General features: G+C 53.5%; 1 protein-coding gene across 1 annotated transcript in view; it reads left to right on the top strand.

Moving 5' to 3' along the window:
• Positions 1,551-17,367, top strand: part of RAB11FIP3 (RAB11 family interacting protein 3) — a 73,316-nt gene continuing 57,499 nt past the window's right edge. The window contains exon 1 of the mRNA XM_021086921.1: positions 1,551-2,651. Within this exon, the coding sequence (XP_020942580.1) occupies positions 1,566-2,651 (1,086 nt within the window). The 5' untranslated portion in view covers positions 1,551-1,565. The remainder of the gene's footprint in view (positions 2,652-17,367) is intronic.

Below are 17,367 nucleotides of genomic sequence, written 5' to 3'. Positions count from 1 at the left end.
GACGGGAACTCCAGGAAAAGGCTTTTAAAGGCAGGGTGAGGGAGGGGGCACGTGATCAGCTCGAGGATATTCTGATGATTGACTGGTGGTGATGAAATCAAGTCAGCATCCTCAGGCTTCCGTTCCAGCTGGTCTGGGGACTAGGAGCTGGTGGGCTCCATATACTTAACTTCTTCACCTGGTGGGGTTTCAGCCTCTGCAAAACAGGTCTGAAGGGAGTTCCTGTCATGGCTCAGTGGTTAACGAATCCGACGAAGAATCCACGAGGTTTCGGGTTCGATCCCTGGCCTTGCTCAGTGGGTTAAGGATCCGGCGTTGCTGTGAGCTGTGGTGTGGGTTGCATCCTGAGTTGCTGTGGTTCTGGTGTAGGCTTGGCCTGCAGCTCCAATTAGACCCCTAGCCCGAGAACCTCCATATGATTCAGGGTAAGGCTGTAGAAAAGGCAAAAGGACAAAAAAAAAAAAAAACCCAAAAAAACAGCTCGGAAGATGATCTATCGGAGTTCCCCTTGTGGCTTAGGGGTATTGAACCCGACTACTGTCCATGAGGACGTGGGTTTGTAGGTGTGGCCCTAAAAAAAAAAAGTGATCTATAGCCCCCTTGAGGAGGAGCTAACTAAGGCTCCTTGACTGTTCTGTCTGTCTGCTGCTTGACTCTTTTCCTTTCTTTCTACATTTTTTTTTCACTTTTCTAATTAAATTTACTCTTTGGAACTCGGGGAAGGCCTAGGGGGCTAGTGTTTTCTAAAGACATGAGGAAGGCAGAGGACATAAGGAAAACAAGAAAAAGAAAACACAGGGATAATTTTTTTAAAAAATTATTTTTTTACTAAGGTATAATTTACACGCAGTGAAATTCATTCTCTGGTGATACAATTCTGTGAATTTTTTTTCTCTTTTTACAGTTGCACCCGTGGCATATGGAGGTTCCCAGACTAGGGGTCTAATTGGAGCTGCAGCATATGGAGGTTCCCAGACTAGGGGTCGAATCGGAGCTGTAGCCGCCGGCCTACGCCACAGCCACAGCAACGCGGGATCCGAGCCGCGTCTGCAACCTTGACACCGGATCCTTAACCCGCTGATCGAGGGCAGGGACCGAACCCGCAACCTCATGGTTTCTAGTCGGATGCGTTAACCACTGCGCCACGACGGGAACTCCTGTCCGAGATTTTTAAAAAAGGCCTCTGCGTTGGGCCACCCGTTCCTTGGGTCACAAGTGAGGGACCGCATGTTCAGGGCCCTTCCACACTCAGGCCGGGACTGCGAGCCACGGTTGCGGGAGGAGGATGTCACGCGCACTTCGCTCGCCCGGTTGGATCGCATCCGTTGCTTATCAATTTGAGGGAGCTCTTTATGCAGGCAAGACGCAGTCATCCGCGTTGCGTGTGGGGGTGCATGACGTCACGCCCGGGGTTGCTGCCTTCCAGCGCATTCGCCCCCTTTACACCCAGCCTCCCGGTGCCGCAGAGGAAGGGAGACCCACATACAGCCCCACAGCTTCGCAGCGCGGCTGCCTGCCTTTATAGCAGCCCGGCGAGGGGCGGAGCCAGATGGCGGCGCGACGTGATGACGTCAGGCCGACAGAGGGCGGGGCGAGGGCGGCGGCGTGAGCTCGGGTACCGCGGACACCTCCTCGTCCTCCTCAACCGTGTTCCCCTCAGCGTCCTCCTGCGCGCCGTCCTCCTGTTTAGGGTCCTGATTCTCCAGATCCCCCTCCTCGGCGACCCGCTCCTTAGCCTCCCCTCCTCGTCCTCACCCTCGGCTTCCTTGTGCCACCCGCCGCCGCCGCCGCCGCCGCCATGGGCCCGCGCCCGCCGCGCCGCAGGGCCGAGGACAGCTGAGGCGCGGCGCGAAGATGGGCGAGGGCGGAGCAGGGCCCGAGCGCCAGCCCGAGCAGCCCGGGCGCCCCGCGCGCGCCCGCCCGCGTCGCCGCGGGGATGCCCGCGCCCGCCGCCGCGCCCTGAGCGCCTTTGTCTGCCGCCCGCGCCGCCCGCCGTTCCACTGGCCTCGCGGGCCTGCGCCGCGGCCGGGGGCGCGCCCATGAAGATGGAGCCGGGCCGGCCGGCCTCCCCCTCGGGCGGCCCGGGCCCCGACCCAGACCCCGGCGGGCCCGGCGCGCCCTCCGCTCCCGCCCTCCACCTGGGGCTCGGCCCGCAAGACCCCGAAGCCGGCCCGGAGGCCGGACGGGGCCCGGGGCCGGAGCGGAGGCCTCAGCGCCTTGGCCGGGCCCCAGACCCGGACCCCGACTCCGATCCCGACCCCGACCCCGACCCCGACCCGCCGCTGTCGGAACTAGGCCCGCTTTATTCCTGGACCGCTGAGCCGGAGGGTGACGGCCCCCCAAGCTGCCCGCACAGCGCGACAGCCCGCGCGCAGGATTTCAGCCGCAGCCACCACCTGCGGGGCGAGGTCGACTTCTTCCCCCCCTTCCCCTCGCCCGAGGTCGGCGAGCCGGCGCTGGAGCTGGGTCCCGGGGACCCGGACCGGCCCTCGGACTTCAGCCAGACCCGCCCCTTAACGAGCGAGCCCGCGGGGTGTCCGGAGGACGCCCCCCGGCTCCGAGCCGTGTTCGAAGCCCTGGACGGGGATGGAGACGGCTTCGTCCGCATCGCGGACTTCGTCCAGTTCGCCACCGTCTACGGGGCAGAGCAGGTAACTCGCAGCGTGGGAGCCGGGCTCCGTGCGCGGGGGTCGCGGAGGGCACTTAAGGCCGGGGTCCGCGTCCTCTCGTGCTTGACTTCTGCCCTCACCTCTGGTCGAATTTCGCCGAAGCGCCTCTTTCCCCTTGAGAGAGGTTCTAATTCCGGGATTTAGTGTCTTCCCTGACGTCTCAGGCCACACAAGCTGGATATTTTCCTAAGTCGAGGGGAGCGCCTGGCCTGGGGACATGCCCCCAGGCTGCCCGATGGAAGTGCCCTCCGCAGACGTGCCCGCCGTTCCCCCAGCGGAGGGCCCAGGTCTGGTCGGGCTGAAGTAATTCGCTCCTTGGGTCTGCCACGGGGCACCTGGACGCTTAGGGATCATGTTCCAGACGTCTATTTTGAGCGCAGTTACTTTACTGTGTGTGGTTGGCATATGTTCTCCATAGACTCGTTGTTTGGGAGACGCCGAATGCCAAAAAATTTCACTGCTGTTCCTTCTGTGCAGAAGGGAAAGAGAGGAAGCCCAGAGGGAGGGGAATGAGCCTCGGAGCACCATGGTGCATGCAGACTTGAGGAAGCCTGAGCAGAACTGCCTCAGGGCCACCTCCTCGCCTGTGGGGCAGGTGTTGGGAAGGCACAGTGCAGTGGGGCAGGGGGTCCTGCCCAGCCCCCCGGGGCTGTGGCTGCGCTAGGAGGAGGTGGCCCTCACCCTCCAGTCCCTCCCTCCCAGCGCTTAGGAAAGTTTAGGTGGAGACAGCAGCAGGGCTGTGTGTGTTCTGGTATTAACCCAAATACATGCAAATTGATTACCGACGTTCACTTGTAATTTTTTTTATTTTTGCCTTTATTATTATTATTTTTTTTAGGGCCACACCGGCAGCATATGGAGGTTCCCAGGTTAGGGGTCACATCAGAGCTGCAGCTGCCAGCCACAGCCACATCAGATCCGAGCCACATGTGCAACCTACACCGCGGCTCGCAGCAACGCCGGATCCTTAACCCACTGAGCAAGGCCAGGGATCGAACCTGTGTCCTCATGGATGCTAGTCAGATTTGTTTCCACTGAGCCACGACAGGAACTCCTACTTGTAAATTTTTGACTTAGGAATAGGAAATTCCTAAAATGCTGATCTGCTAGTTTTTGTGTGTTGCTGACTTCTCACACTTGCGGACATTCGTAAAGTGGCTGTTCAAGCGTGGATACATGTTTAAGCCCAGAGGTCTTTAAGAGGCATCATTGACACCCTGCTTTTCAGAGCATCCGTCATCACGTTAAGAGCCTGTACAAGGGATCCGGGTGCCCGTGAGTGTTGACAGTGTCCATTGAGCTGTTGGGTGCAGAACCGGCTTGCCTGAGCTCAGGTTCCTTGTTGAGGTCCCGGCCTGGGAAGATGTGCATGTGGCAGTGGGCCTGCATGTCGGCGTTGGGTCTGTGGGACGCCCTGCTTTAGCTCTGGGTTGGAAGATCTTGCTTGAGATTGGGTTTCCCATCTCTTAGTCTGACGGACGGAGAGATACACAACTGATAATATCCTGTGTGCTTAGCTTGGACCGAGATGGCTGCTCCAGGTGCTTTTGTTTGTTTTTTGTTTTTTTGTCCTTTTAGGGCTGCACCTGCCTGGAGGTTCCCAGGCTAGGGGTCGAATCGGAGCTGTAGCCACTGGCCTCCACCACAGCCACAGCAACACGGGCTCCGAGCCGCGTCTGCGACCTACACCACGGCTCACGGCAATGCCGGATCCTTCACCCGCTGAGTGAGGCCAGGGATCGAACCGGCAACCTCGTGGTTCCTAGTCGGATGCATTCCGCTGCGCCACGACCCTGGGAACTCCCTGGTCCAGTGTTTTGATGCCTTTCCTCCTTGCCCCTGGGCCGGGGGCGCTTGGGGGTCCTCGGTTGTTTTCTACTGGGGTGGTGGTAGTGCCCCGTGTCTTCGCCCCAAACACACCCTTCCTCGTTCCACCAGTCAAGGATGTTAAGGGAGAGACACATCTGTTCTTCCCTGCCGTGCTCTGCCTCTGATGGAGGCTCTACCTGTTTGTTTCTATTTTCACTGGATCATCCCCCTTTCTCTGAGCTGGTTGTAGGCAGACGGGAATCATCCCACTTTACAGGGAAGAGTCTGGAGGCCGGAGAGGTGAAGTAACTTTCCAAGACCTTCCAGACCGTCAGTGCTGGACAGTCCTCTGGCTCCGAATGTTTAGGTGGCTCTCCAGCTTCTTAGGTTGGGTGGCCCTAAGCCTTAACACGAAGATGCATCGCCTTCACTCCCACACGGTCCTGCTCACTTGAGAACCAGCCACCTCTTGTTGCAATGTTCACATTGGTATTGGTCCCGGTGGGAAAACCTTTGGGTTGCCATTTGGGGCTGAGGCTTTTGTAAATACAAAGTAGAAATGAGTCAACATTCTTTGTTCTGGTAGCTCCTGGTGGCATTTTCGGTTTGGGGGTGAGGCTGGGATGACTAAGGATTTGGGGGGTGGGCAAGCAAGGGAGGCCGGGCGGGCACTGCCCTCCTCTCTGCTCTCCCAGACTGCTCAGGAAGAAGCATGTGGGGCATGATCTGAGTACCGCACGTGGTGGGGGTGGGGGCGGGGGTGGCGGGGGTGGTGCTTTTTTTCCGTTTTTGGCTGCCCCTCGGCATATGGAGTTCCTGGCCAGGGATCCGATCCCAGCTGCAGTTGCGGTAATGCCAGATCCTTAACCCACTGTGCTGGGCCTGGGATCGAACCTGTGTCCTAGCACTCCAGAAATGCTGCCAGTCATGTTGCGCCACATCGGGAAGTCCTGAGCCCTGGGCTTGGACAGGCTTCCTGGGACGGTGGAGGAGCGCTTTTGTTTGGAGCAGATAATTAGCAGGGTTATTGGAAGGCTGGTTTGTGTGTCTGGGTGAGCTCTGATAGTCTTTGTTATGACTCCGTCTTGCTCTTTCGAGTCCGGGGTCAGAATACATTATAGAGGAGCAAAGAGAAGATTTTTTTTCTCTTTTGGTCTTTTTAGGGCCACCCCGTGGCATATGGAGCTTCCCAGGCTAGGTGGAATCGGAGCTGTAGTTGAGGCCTCACCCCAGCCATCGCCATGCCGGATCTTTAACCCAGGGACCCGAGCCACAGCAGTGACAGTGCTGGATCCTTAACCCACTGCACCACCAGGGCTCTCTGAGAAGAAATATTTTTGGATAGTGAAGTAGTTTAGAGAAAAATGAGGAATTCCACCTCATCATAAATATTTTCAATTAAAAAAAAATGTTTTGCCCATATATGAGAGTAGAGAGGAGTCTGCTACCCGCCCCCAAGTCATCACTCAGCGTGCACAGTCTTGGTTCATTTGTAACGTCCTACCCCTCATCCCCAGGTTGCTTTTTTTTTTTTTTAAATGATTTTTATTTTTCCACTATAGTTTGCTTACAGTGCTCTGTCAGTTTTCTGCTGTACGGCAAAATGACCCGGTCACACGTCCATGTGTACCTTCTTTTTCTCACCTTATCCTGCTCCGTCATCAGTGACTAGATACAGTTCCCAGTGCAGTACACAGCATCTCACTGCTCACCCGCCAGATTGCTTTTGAAGCACGTACCTGCCATATCATTTTGCCCATAAATATTTCAGTGTGTATCTCCAAAGATAAGAATTTGCTTTTAAACATTCATGGTTTCTTTTTTTTTTGTCTCTTCAGCTATTTCTTGGGCCGCTCCCGCGGCATATGGAGGTTCCCAGGCTAGGGGTCACATCGGAGCTGCAGCCACCGGCCTACGCCAGAGCCACAGCAACTTGGGATCCAAGCCGCGCCTGCAACTTACACCACAGCTCACGGCAACGCCGGATCGTTAACCCACTGAGCAAGGGCAGGGACCGAACCCGCAACCTCATGGTTCCCAGTCGGATTCATTAACCACTGCGCCACGACGGGAACGACCATGATTTCTTTTAAGCCCTAGGAACAGTTTGGCTAAGCTGCACAACAGCAATCAGAACCGTAAGTTTTTGCACTTTCCACCTTGAGATTTCAAACTTCCGAGTGCATGAAAGTGGTAGCCTGGGCATGCTCCTGTCTTGATGGAAACAGCCGGAGTGCCCTGATGACCGGCACGTTTTCAGTGTCTTTTGTGTCATCTGTTTACGAAGGAAGTGTTTTAACGTCTTAAAATGGATGGCCTGGATCTTTAACCCGGGCAGTTGCCATTCGTGATCCAGATGGCTGTGGGGTCCGTCTTTCTTCAGCAGCGTCGTGGGGTGTCTGGCTCCCGTTGCCTCTTCTGGAGACAGAGCAGGTGTGGTTTAGTGTAACAGAGTTGGCAGACACTGAAAGGAGAAAGGGGGCGACGGTGGAGCTTTCTAGTCGTATTTTCTTGAACAGGAGTGTGCAGTTGGATGTGTCCAGGCACTCGTTGGCTGTGAGGCGGGGATAGGTTATCCTTTTTTTTTTTCCTTTTTTGGTGGGTGGTGTGCAGCTTGATGTGGGGTCTCAGTTCCCAAGCCAGGGGGAACTGGGCTGCGCTGGCGAAAGCTCCATTTCATCACCGGTAGACACCAGGGACCTTCTGGAATGGGTTGTCTTTAAGTCCTCGACTTGCTTTGAAGTTTGCTCATGGACTCGACCCCTGCCTCCTGAGAGGACTGGTGTTTCTGTAGTCTGCACCAACTTTTCATAGAGCAGAAGCTGTAAATAAATCACAAGAGTGATCGTGCGAAAGGATTGGTTTCTTTGGGTGTTATTTTCCAAGGGAGTTCATTGTAATTTTAAAGGTTATTGTCACATGTCATGGTAACACTCTCTCAGGCATTTCCATTGTAACATCCCCGGTCCTTTGCGGAGAACCCTGCATGTCAGAGCAGTGACTGCCCTTCAGCAACCTTGTGGGTCGTGTCTGTCCGCCGTGGGACTTGTGTGAGGCCGTGCGGTGCCCAGACGGTCTCCCGCTTTTCATTCCTCTGCTGGGGGCACTGGGAACTCCTCAGAGGCGCTTGGCTGCCCCCTTTCCTTCAGTGCCCTTTGCAGTTTCTGTCCTGGCCCAGGATTTGTGTGTGTGTGTGTGCGTGTGAAAGAGGGAATGCGTGTGTGTGCCTGAGCAGGTGCACGTGGGAGCTGGTAGGATGTGTGTGTCTGGATCTGTGTCGGGGGAATTGCTCACAGGCAGATAATGTTCCTTCCCGGGCTTGCATCACAGGCAGTTTGGTTGGCGTCTTAAAAAATACTTCTGGAGTTCCCACTGTTGTTCAACAGCATTGGCGGCATCTTGGGAGCACCGGGACGCAGGTTCGATCCCTGGCCCAACACAGTGGGTTAAGGATCTGGCATTGCTGCAGCTGTGGCTTAGGTTTGAAGCTACAGCTCAGATCTGATCCCTGGCCTGGGAACCCATATGTGGAGGGGCAACCAAAAAAGAAAAACAAAACAAAACAACTTTCCTCTGGAGTTTCTGGCAGTTAAGGACTTAGCATGGTCACTGCTGTGGTGTGGATTCCACCCCTGGCCTGGTAACTTCTGTATGTGTGGGTGAGGCCAAAAAGTACTTTCTTCATATTATGAAAGTAATGCATGCTTATTATTTTTGAAAACTGGAAAATACAGAGTAGAGTACAACATAAAACAGAAGAAAATGACCAGTTAAACCACTGTCCTGACAAAAACCGCATTAGCATTTTAGTGCATTCCCTTCTAAACTTTTTGTACACACTCGCGCACACACACACACACACAATAGTGTATAGAGGTACATAATTGAGATCATATCGCGGAGAAACCAGATTATTGTTATAGGCGTCTATTGTTTAAAAGATGAAGCCAGGAGTTCCCTGGTGGCCCAGCAGTTAGGGACCTGGCATAGTCACTGTTGTGGCACAGGTTTGATCCCTGGCCTGGGAACATATGCATGCCATGGGCTCTGCCAAAAGAAAGAAACTAATGATACCAATAAGCAAAACAAAAAACCAAGAGGCACCTATAATCCCACCATCCGGCGATAACGGCTTAAGTACTTCGTATGTAAATGGAAATATGTGTAATAATGTCTCATGGTCCAAAAATGGTGTAATTCCATGTCTTGTTTGTTTATGTGGTTTTTTGGCGACACCTATGGCATATGGATGTTTCGGGGCCAGGAGCTGAACCTGGCCCCCACAGAGAAAATGCCAGGTTACTAACCCCCTGCATCACAGCAGGAACTCCCATGTCTGTTGTTTTGAAACTGCTTTTTTTTCCCCCTTATATGGCTGCACTTGCGGCATATGAAATTTCCCGGGCTGGGGTGGAATCTGAGCCGTAGCTGCAGGCCGACGCCACTGCCATGGTGACACCGGATGTGACACCGGATGGGAGTCACATCTGTGACCTACGCTGGAGCTCATAGCGACGCCGGATCCTTAACCCCCTGAGTGAGGCCAGGGATCGAACCCACATCCTCATGGGTACGACTCAGGTTTGTAACCTGCTCAGCCACGATGGGACCTCCAGCCCCTATGCTTTATTTTTATTTATTTATTCTTTTTGTGTTTCAAGGGCCGCACCCGCGGCATGTGGAGATTCCCAGGCTAGGGGTCAAATCGGAGCTATGGCTGCTGGCCTTCACCACCGCCACAGCAATGTGAGTTCCCAGCCACGTCTGCAACCTACACCACAGCTCACCACCACGCCAGATCCCTAACCCACTGGGCAGAGCCAGGGATCGAGCCCACATCCTCATGGATGCTAGTCAGATTCATTTCTCCTGAGCCATGGTGGGAACTCCCATCCCATGTGCTTCAAATCATCCCTATTTTATTTAACATGTTTAATGTAATGTAAACGCTCCATAAATGGTTGGAGGTACAGTTTAAGTGCTATGTCAATAGTTGATGGCACAGGCAATTCAAGTGTTGCTTTTCGGAACTTTCTGGGACCCTCCCCCCCATGTTTTGACCCTCAGTCGGTGGCATCTGTGGATGTGGAGCGTGCAGATACAGAGGGCCACCTGTACTTTAATGCAGGCCTGAGGTTTGTTCCCAGGAAGCCTCAGAGTCCTGAGGGCTTATTCCAGGGTAGGGCTGACATGCAAGGAGGGTTGAATGCCAGGGGGACTACACAGACGCGGTGGTAAGGGCACCAAGCTCTGTGTCGCTTTCTTTTCAGACACCTGTTGCATTGAAATCTGGAAGGAGGGGCGTTCCTGCCACGGCGCAGTGGGTTAATGATCTGGCTTGTCTCTGGTGGCACTGGTTGAATCCTCGGTGCAGTGGCTTAGGGATCTGAGTTGCTGCGGCTGTGGCTCGGGTTCGATCCCTGACCCTGGAACTTCCACCTGCCGTGGTGTGGCCCCCAAATTCTAGAAGGAGGATCTAAACCTTAATGATAATTGAACTGTCAGACAAAGGGCTAGGCATACACTGAAGACTGGTACATGGCTTGTAAAAGGGCTTTCATGACAGTTGCAGCGCCTTCAGAGTGGCTTGGGTTATCACTCCTGGTGGAAGTGGGTTAGTCGGCTGTAAGCTGCTTGTACGCCAGCCAAGATTTTATCTGTAGGAATGACCCATGTGAAGACAGTTTTGAAGGAGATATTAAAAATTATTTTTAAAGATTGGCCTTGCGTTGGAGTTCCTGCTGTGGCTCAGCAGATTAAGACTCTGACTAGTGTCCATGAGGATAGGGGTTCAATCCCTGGCCTTGCTCAGTGGTCTAAGGATCTGGCCTTGCCATGAGCTTTGGTGTAGGACACAGATGCAGCTCAGACCTGGGGTTGCAGTAGCTGTGGTATAGACCTACAGCTGTAGCTCCAATTCACCCCCTAGCCTGGGAACCTTCATATGCCACAGGTGCGGCCCTAAAAAAAAAAAAATCCGGAGTGGCCCTGTGCTGTAATTGTGGAAACTGAGGCGTGGCTACATGGGGCTTTGTTGTATCATTCCCTCTACTTTTGTATGTGTTGAGAAATTTCCATAACAAAAAGATTTTAAAAACCATAAAAATATTGTTTTTAGTTGTGTGTTGGGAGATGTAGGAGTGGGTTTTAATAGAGGTGGTTTTGGGGAGTTCCTGTCGTGGCGCAGTGGTTAACTAATCCGACTAGGAACCATGAGGTTGAGGGTTCGGTCCCTGCCCTTGCTCAGTGGGTTAAGGATCCGGCGTTGCCGTGCGCTGTGGTGTCGGTTGCAGATGCGGCTCGGATCCCGCGTTGCTGTGGCTCTGGCGTAGGCCGGTGGCTGCAGCTCCGATTTGACCCCTAGCCTGGGAACCTCCATATGCCGCGGGAGCGGCCCAAGAAATAGCTGAAGAGACAAAAAAAAAAAAAAAAGATTTGGTTTTAAGTGGTATTGGCCAGATTTTCTGTTTTGTTCCTGATTTAAATTATTTTGAAAAGTGGTCCCTGTACAAGTATCATAAATTCAAACAGTACAAAAAATAATCTAGTAATTATCTTCAGAAGTGGATAGTGTAAATAGACCCTGAAGATAAACTATTTACATGTTTGACTTAGTTAAACTTTAAGATCAGTACACGCAGTACATCTACGGAAACTCCGATTTTCTGGTAAATTTAAAAACTCTGTAGCACATTGGATTAGCATGTTCAAATGCTTATTAAAGGTGTATTGTTAGGTTTTCGATATTTGGGGAAATGCATATGAGAAAACGCCTATAATTCCTGAAGGTCGGCGTCCAGACCGGCGCTGCACTTTCATCAGCATCTAACATACGCGACGAAAAACTTCCTGGTGGAAAGAATTTCACTGATTACATTGTCATTTTCAGAGGTTTTTGTGTTTTTTTTTCTTTTTTTCTTTTTCGGGCCACACTCTCGGCATGTGGAGGTTCCCAGGCTAGGGGTCAAACTGGAACTGCAGCTTGCTGGCGTGTGCCACGGCCTCAGCGATGCCGGATCTGAGCCGCATCTATGACCTACACCACAGCTCACGGCAACGCCGGATCCTTAAACCACCGAACAAGATCTGAGTCATGGATACGACTCAGATTCGTTTCCTCTGAGCCACAACAAAATGACGGCTGATGGGAACTCCAGTTTTCCGAGGTTTTTGAGACTAGTAAATTAGCTTAAATATGGATTCGGGAGTTCTCGTCTCGGCTCACCTGGTTAGGAACCCAGCATGGTGTCTGTGAGCATATGCAGGTTCTATCCCTGGCCTCGCTCCGTGGGTGGAGGATCCAGTGTTGTCACAAGATGTGGCTCAGATCTGGCCTCGCTGTGGCCGTGGCCAGCCTCTGCAGCTCCGACTCAAGCCCCAGCCTGGGAACGCCCGGATGCCGAAGGTACAGCCCTGTAAAGAAAAAAACCAAAACAGGTGAATTGCAGATAAAAGGCTGATATAAAAACTCAGCGTCAAAGGGAAAAAGAGACTGCAAGCTGCTAGAGAAATGGGCAAAAGTCAGGAAGACATTCCACGGGAGAGACTACGAATGGCCCTTAAAGATGTGCAGAGGTGCTCAGCCTCACTGAGATGACTGGTCGGCGAGGCAGTGCGTCTCACTCGTTTTGTTGGCAGACGTCTGCGGGTTTGAACACACTCTTCCGGTGAGGCTCTGGGGACACGGGCACCCTCATATGCTGCTGCGAGTGTGCAGGGCGGTGCCCTCCTCACGGAGAGAATTCGTCAGGGTCTGTCGCCTTCGCCCTTAACTTCGAGGTCCTTCTTCCAGTTGCTGCCCCTGTGGCTGTCCCTCCACACCTGCACAACCTCAGCTGCCCCGGGTTGTTTATTGCCGTGTTATCTGCGGTGCAGAAATGGAAGCAGCCTCTGTGTCCCTGTGGGATGAGTGAGCCGAGACGCATGCCCGCAGCAGCGACCTGTGCAACTGCAAAAGTAAAAGAGGAAGATGCCCGTGAGCTGGTAGCTGTTTCTAAGACGTCTTAAGTGAAGAAGAAGGTGCCAGCGAAGATGCCTGACACACGGAGAGAAAGCCCGGGGTGGGGTGTTCCCAGGCGGGTGGTTGGTCGGGGCTCAGCGCTTTCACCCTTGGGCCTGGGTCCGACCCTGGCCCTGGGAACTCCGATCCCCCTCTGAGCTGCTGCTTGCCAGGGACGAAGACAAAGAGGAAAGGCTCATGCTTCCTAGCGGAGGCTCCGGGAGTAGACTCTGGAGACAGAGGTAGAGGGAGGCGGCCGGGGGAGGCGGGCAGGGGGGATTCGCCCGATGTGGTTGCGTTTCCGTGGAGGAAGGTGAAGGCCTCCCGGGGATGGATGCTGGTGGCGGCTGTCCCGCTGTGTGACGTTGCCTCCTGCCCCAGAGCTGTGCGCCTAAAAATGCTAATTTATTCCCATTAAAAACGAAGAAGGGGTCTGAGGCCCAGACCCGTGAGTGACGGGCTTCAGTTTGGAGGAGGAAGGACAGACAGGAGTAAACCAGACCCCGAGACCCTGACCGGGCTCGTCTCCTCTCCTCCTGGCCTCTCCTCCGGTCGAGTCCTCAGCCCGTCAGAGGTCTCCCGTCCTGGGCTCTGGGCAGGGTCTGAACGCAGAGAAACAAAGAAAGGATGCAAACTAAGACCGAGGAGGAAATAAGAGTCATTGTCCATCAACTGCACTTGAGTAAAAACATTTTTTTAAAGAACGTATACGAATTTGCCTCCCTTTGCAAAAGGGCACATAGGAAGGAGAGCCTAGAGCCTGAAATAGTAACTTCCCCAAGTAGGGGAGCAGGGCAGGGATCCGGTGGTGGTGCCTCTTAGGGAGTTGTGACCTTTCGACCCCCCAAACACTCTGCATATTCCGAAATCCAACAAGGATCGAGCCAAGACTGCTAGTGATTTCAAATAGAAAGCGTGTGGAATTAATAGCATAAGCACATAGGCCGGAGTGGTCGCAGACACGCAGTCCTCTGTTCTGTGGCGGGGCCATGCTCAGCAGGATGAAGGAACTGCAGAGAAACGTGCTGCAAAGGTGCGTGGTTGCGGCGGGGTCCCTGAAGGGCTCTGCTGTGTTCGAGGTTCAGATGAACACACACTGGAGGTAGAGCCAGGTTGCTCTGGGAGTCGGGAGCTGACATGTGTGGAAGAGGGAAGAAGGACCCTCTTCCGAGGGCTTAAATTGGAGGTGTCGGTGCGAGTACGTGATTGAAGGGCGTCCCTGGCTCTGCCTTCTGAGAGGGTCTGGTTAACGAACCTGACTAGCATCCTCGAGGACACCCCCTGGACTGGCTCGGTGGGTTAAGGATCTGGCCTTGCCATGAGCTGTGGTGTCGGTCACAGATGAGGCTCAAATGCCAAGTTGCCGTGGCTGTGGTGTAGACCCCTAACCTAGGAACCTCCGTATGCCTCAGGCGCAGCTCTGTTGGGGTGATGGCACCCCGATAGTAAGGAGCACACCTAGTCCCCAGGCCCTGGTTGTCAGCTACCATTTCCCACTACAGGAATCAGGGATCCTTGGAGAAATGCCCTATTCCAGGTTCTGGGAAGGGAAAATTCAGTACAAGCCTGAATGATCTTGTACCAGAAAGCAAGGAAGTGCTCAAAAATTGATGAGGACATGTCACAAAAAGAGCCGTTTGAGTGGGTTCCTGCTGGGCACATCTGGGGCATTTTGAGCACAAAGAAGAATGATGATAATGGGTGTGCTGGACTTCAAAAGTCCATGGCTCGCGGTGAGTGACAAATCAGTCACAGTGCTTCTGCAACGCGGTACATAGGGCTGCTTCTAGAAAAATGCTGGTTAGAGCAGAAAGACTGAGACATTCAGACAGTGCTTTGCACCCACCAAGCTAACTTTGATTCAGGCAGAGGTCAGCGGGGGGGGGTGGTGGTGGGCCGGGGTCTACAGGACACTCACTGTCCAGGGCGTCTTTCCCCTGACGACTGGTTAGGAAGCGTGAAGGCTGACTCTGCAGTGATGGACGGATATGGGACCCTGGATGGACTAGCGGGAGGGAACACGTTCTTGCTACAAATGCTGGACCTCAGTCAAGCAATGAGACCCAGACAGTCGGGCATCTACACCACAGCTGCCCGGACTCTCTAGATGTCATTGTTGTAAAAAGGGCAGGAGGAGTTCCCGTCGTAGCTCAGCAGTTAACGAGCCCGGCTGGGATCCATGAGGACGCAGGTTCGATCCCTGGCCTCACTCAGTGGGTTAAGGATCTGGCGTTGCTGTGAGCTGTGGTGTAGGCCGGCAGCTGTAGCTCTGATTCGACCCCTAGTCTGGGAACTTCCATATGCTATGGGTGTGGCCCTAAGATGCCAAAAAAAAAAAAAAAAAAAAAAGGCAAGAACCCAGATGGAGGAGACTGAAGAACTATAACCGCGGATGCCTGGCCCTTGACTAGATCCTGGATTTAAAAAAACAAAGAAGCAAGCAGAAAACCACCAGACCTGCAAAAGCCGTTAGAGAGATAATTGAGAAGATGGGACTATGGCTGGAACTCTTGGTAATAACGATGTTGTTTCTTGGGCCTCGTGATGCAGCTGACATCGTGTGGAATGACGGTCCCTATTCCCAGGAAATGGATGCTGGAAGGACCTGGGGAGGTGTCATGATGTCTGGTTTCCTTTTTTTTTTTTTTTTTGTTTTGGTCACAGCTGCGGCACTCGGAAGTTCCCTGGTCAGGGTTTGAACCTGTGCCACAGCAGCGACCTGGGCTGCTGCAGGGACAGTGCCGGATACTTAACCCCCTGCACTGCAAGGGAACTTGGTTTTACTTTCTTTCCTTTTTCCTTTTTTTTTTTTTTTTTTTTTTTTTTGTCTTTTGTCTTTTTAGAGCTGTGCCCGAGGCATATGGAGGTCCTAGGTTAGGGGTCTACACCACAGCCACGGCAACTTGGGATTCGAGCCTCATCTGTGACCGATGCCACAGCTCATGGCAAGGCCAGATCCTTAACCCACTGAGCCAGTCCAGGGATTGAACCTGTGTCCTCGAGGATGCTAGTCGGGCCTGTTCACCCCTGAGCCGCGGTGGGAGCTCCTTGTGGTTTATCTTCGGTTGCTCTGTCCAGAAGCCCGCGTGTGTGGAGACTCGACGCTCACGGGAGGGCGTTGGGCCTGGATGCAACCGGGGAGGGCGCCCCGGAGGTTTCCTGGGTTGTGTGACCCTTACCGTGGGCTCGATGCAGTTCCAAGTGCGAAGGAGAAATACAGCGCAGGAGCCTTTTCTCCCTCTTCGTTTTTTTCCTTTTTAGTGTCGCCCCTGCGGCATGTGAAGTTCCACAACGAGGAGGAGCTGCGTGGTGAGACCGGGTTCTCCTTTCTCAAAGGGTCCCGCTCCCCGAGGCATGTAAGCATCTGGCTCAACCTGCGGGTTCGCTCCCAGGAAACCCGAGCCCTTTCCCCCCACCCCCCGCCTCTCCAGTGACACCGTTCAGGCAGATGAGTCCGAGTTGGAGCGAAGGCGTGGAGGGGGCTTAGCAAGGCCGAGGCACCTGCGTCGCTAGATTCGGGGTCACCTCAGGAGGCTGGTGCGTCGTGCCTCGTTTGACCCTGGAGGCGATTGGGCGTGGCAGTGCGGGATGCGGCGCTGGGTGTGTGTGCCAGCCTCAAACGCAGGGTCCGGAGCCTCGTTTCCTTGTGGGCAGGATGGGCTTGTGGCATTGGGCTGTTCTCAGTGCTCGCGATACAGCGAGCTCTGCGCGATGGTGAAGCGGTGGCGGTCGCGAGATTCCTTGTGGGTACAGGGTGGGGAGGCCTTAGACTGCCCGTCTGTCGGCTGTCTGTCTCAGACCCTTGCATTGCTCGGTGCTACTGAATCCAAAGGGCTTTTGTTTTTTTGTTTTTTCTTTTGTCTTTTTGCCATGTCTTGGGCCACTCCCGCAGCATATGGAGGTTCCCAGGCTAGGGGTTGAATCGGAGCCGTAGCCACCAGCCTACGCCAGAGCCACAGCAACGCCAGATCCTAGCCACGTCTGTGACCTACACCGCAGCTCACGGCAACGCCGGATCCTTAACCCACTGAGCAAGGGCAGGGATCGAACCCGCAACCTCATAGTTCCTAGTCGGATTCGTTAACCACTGAGCCACGATGGGAGCTCCCAAAGGGCTTTTGTTTATGTGGGTTGTTTCCATTGGTCTCTGCTGTGTTAGAGTGTGAAGCTAGGAGTTCCCTGGGGGCCCAGTAGTTGGGCGTCTGGCCCTGTCACTGCTGTTCACTGGCCTGGGAACACCAAAAAAAAAAAAAAAAAAAAAAAAAAAAGTTAAAACTAAAAAAATCCAAAATATTTTATTAATTCATTAAAAAAATCCATTACATGTTACTGTTAATGACTGTTTTTTTTGAAAAATGACAACTTTCTAAAAAAGTGAGGAGTAGTTCCCGTTGTGGCGCAGTGGAAACGAATCCGACTAGGAACAATGAAGTTGCGGTTTCGGTCCCTGCCCTTGCTCAGTGGGTTAAGGATCCGACGTTGCCATGAGCTGTGCTATGGGTCGAAGACGCTGCTCAGATCCTGCGTGGCTGTGGCTGTGGTGCAGGCCGGTGGCTACAGCTCCGATTCCACCCCTAGCCTGGGAATCTCCATATGCCGTGGGAGCGGCCCAAGAAATAGCAAAAAGACCAAAAAAAAAAAAAAAAAAAAAAAAAATCCAAAATATTTTATTAATTTGTTAAAAAAAATCCATTACATGTTATCGTTAATGACTGTTTTTTTTGAAAAATGACAACTTTCTAAAAGAGTGAGGAGGAGTTCCCATCCCGCGCAGTGGAAATGAATCTGACGAGGAACCATGAGGTTGCGGGTTTGATCCCTGGCCTCGCTCAGTGGGTCAAAGATCTGGCGTTGCCGTGAGTTGTGGTGTGGGTCTCAGAGGCGGCTCAG

Source organism: Sus scrofa, chromosome 3, assembly GCF_000003025.6.
Source record: "Sus scrofa isolate TJ Tabasco breed Duroc chromosome 3, Sscrofa11.1, whole genome shotgun sequence".
NCBI lineage: Eukaryota > Metazoa > Chordata > Mammalia > Artiodactyla > Suidae > Sus > Sus scrofa.
Note: the sequence above shows the minus strand (reverse complement) of the source record. Positions and strands in the feature narration are given on the sequence as shown.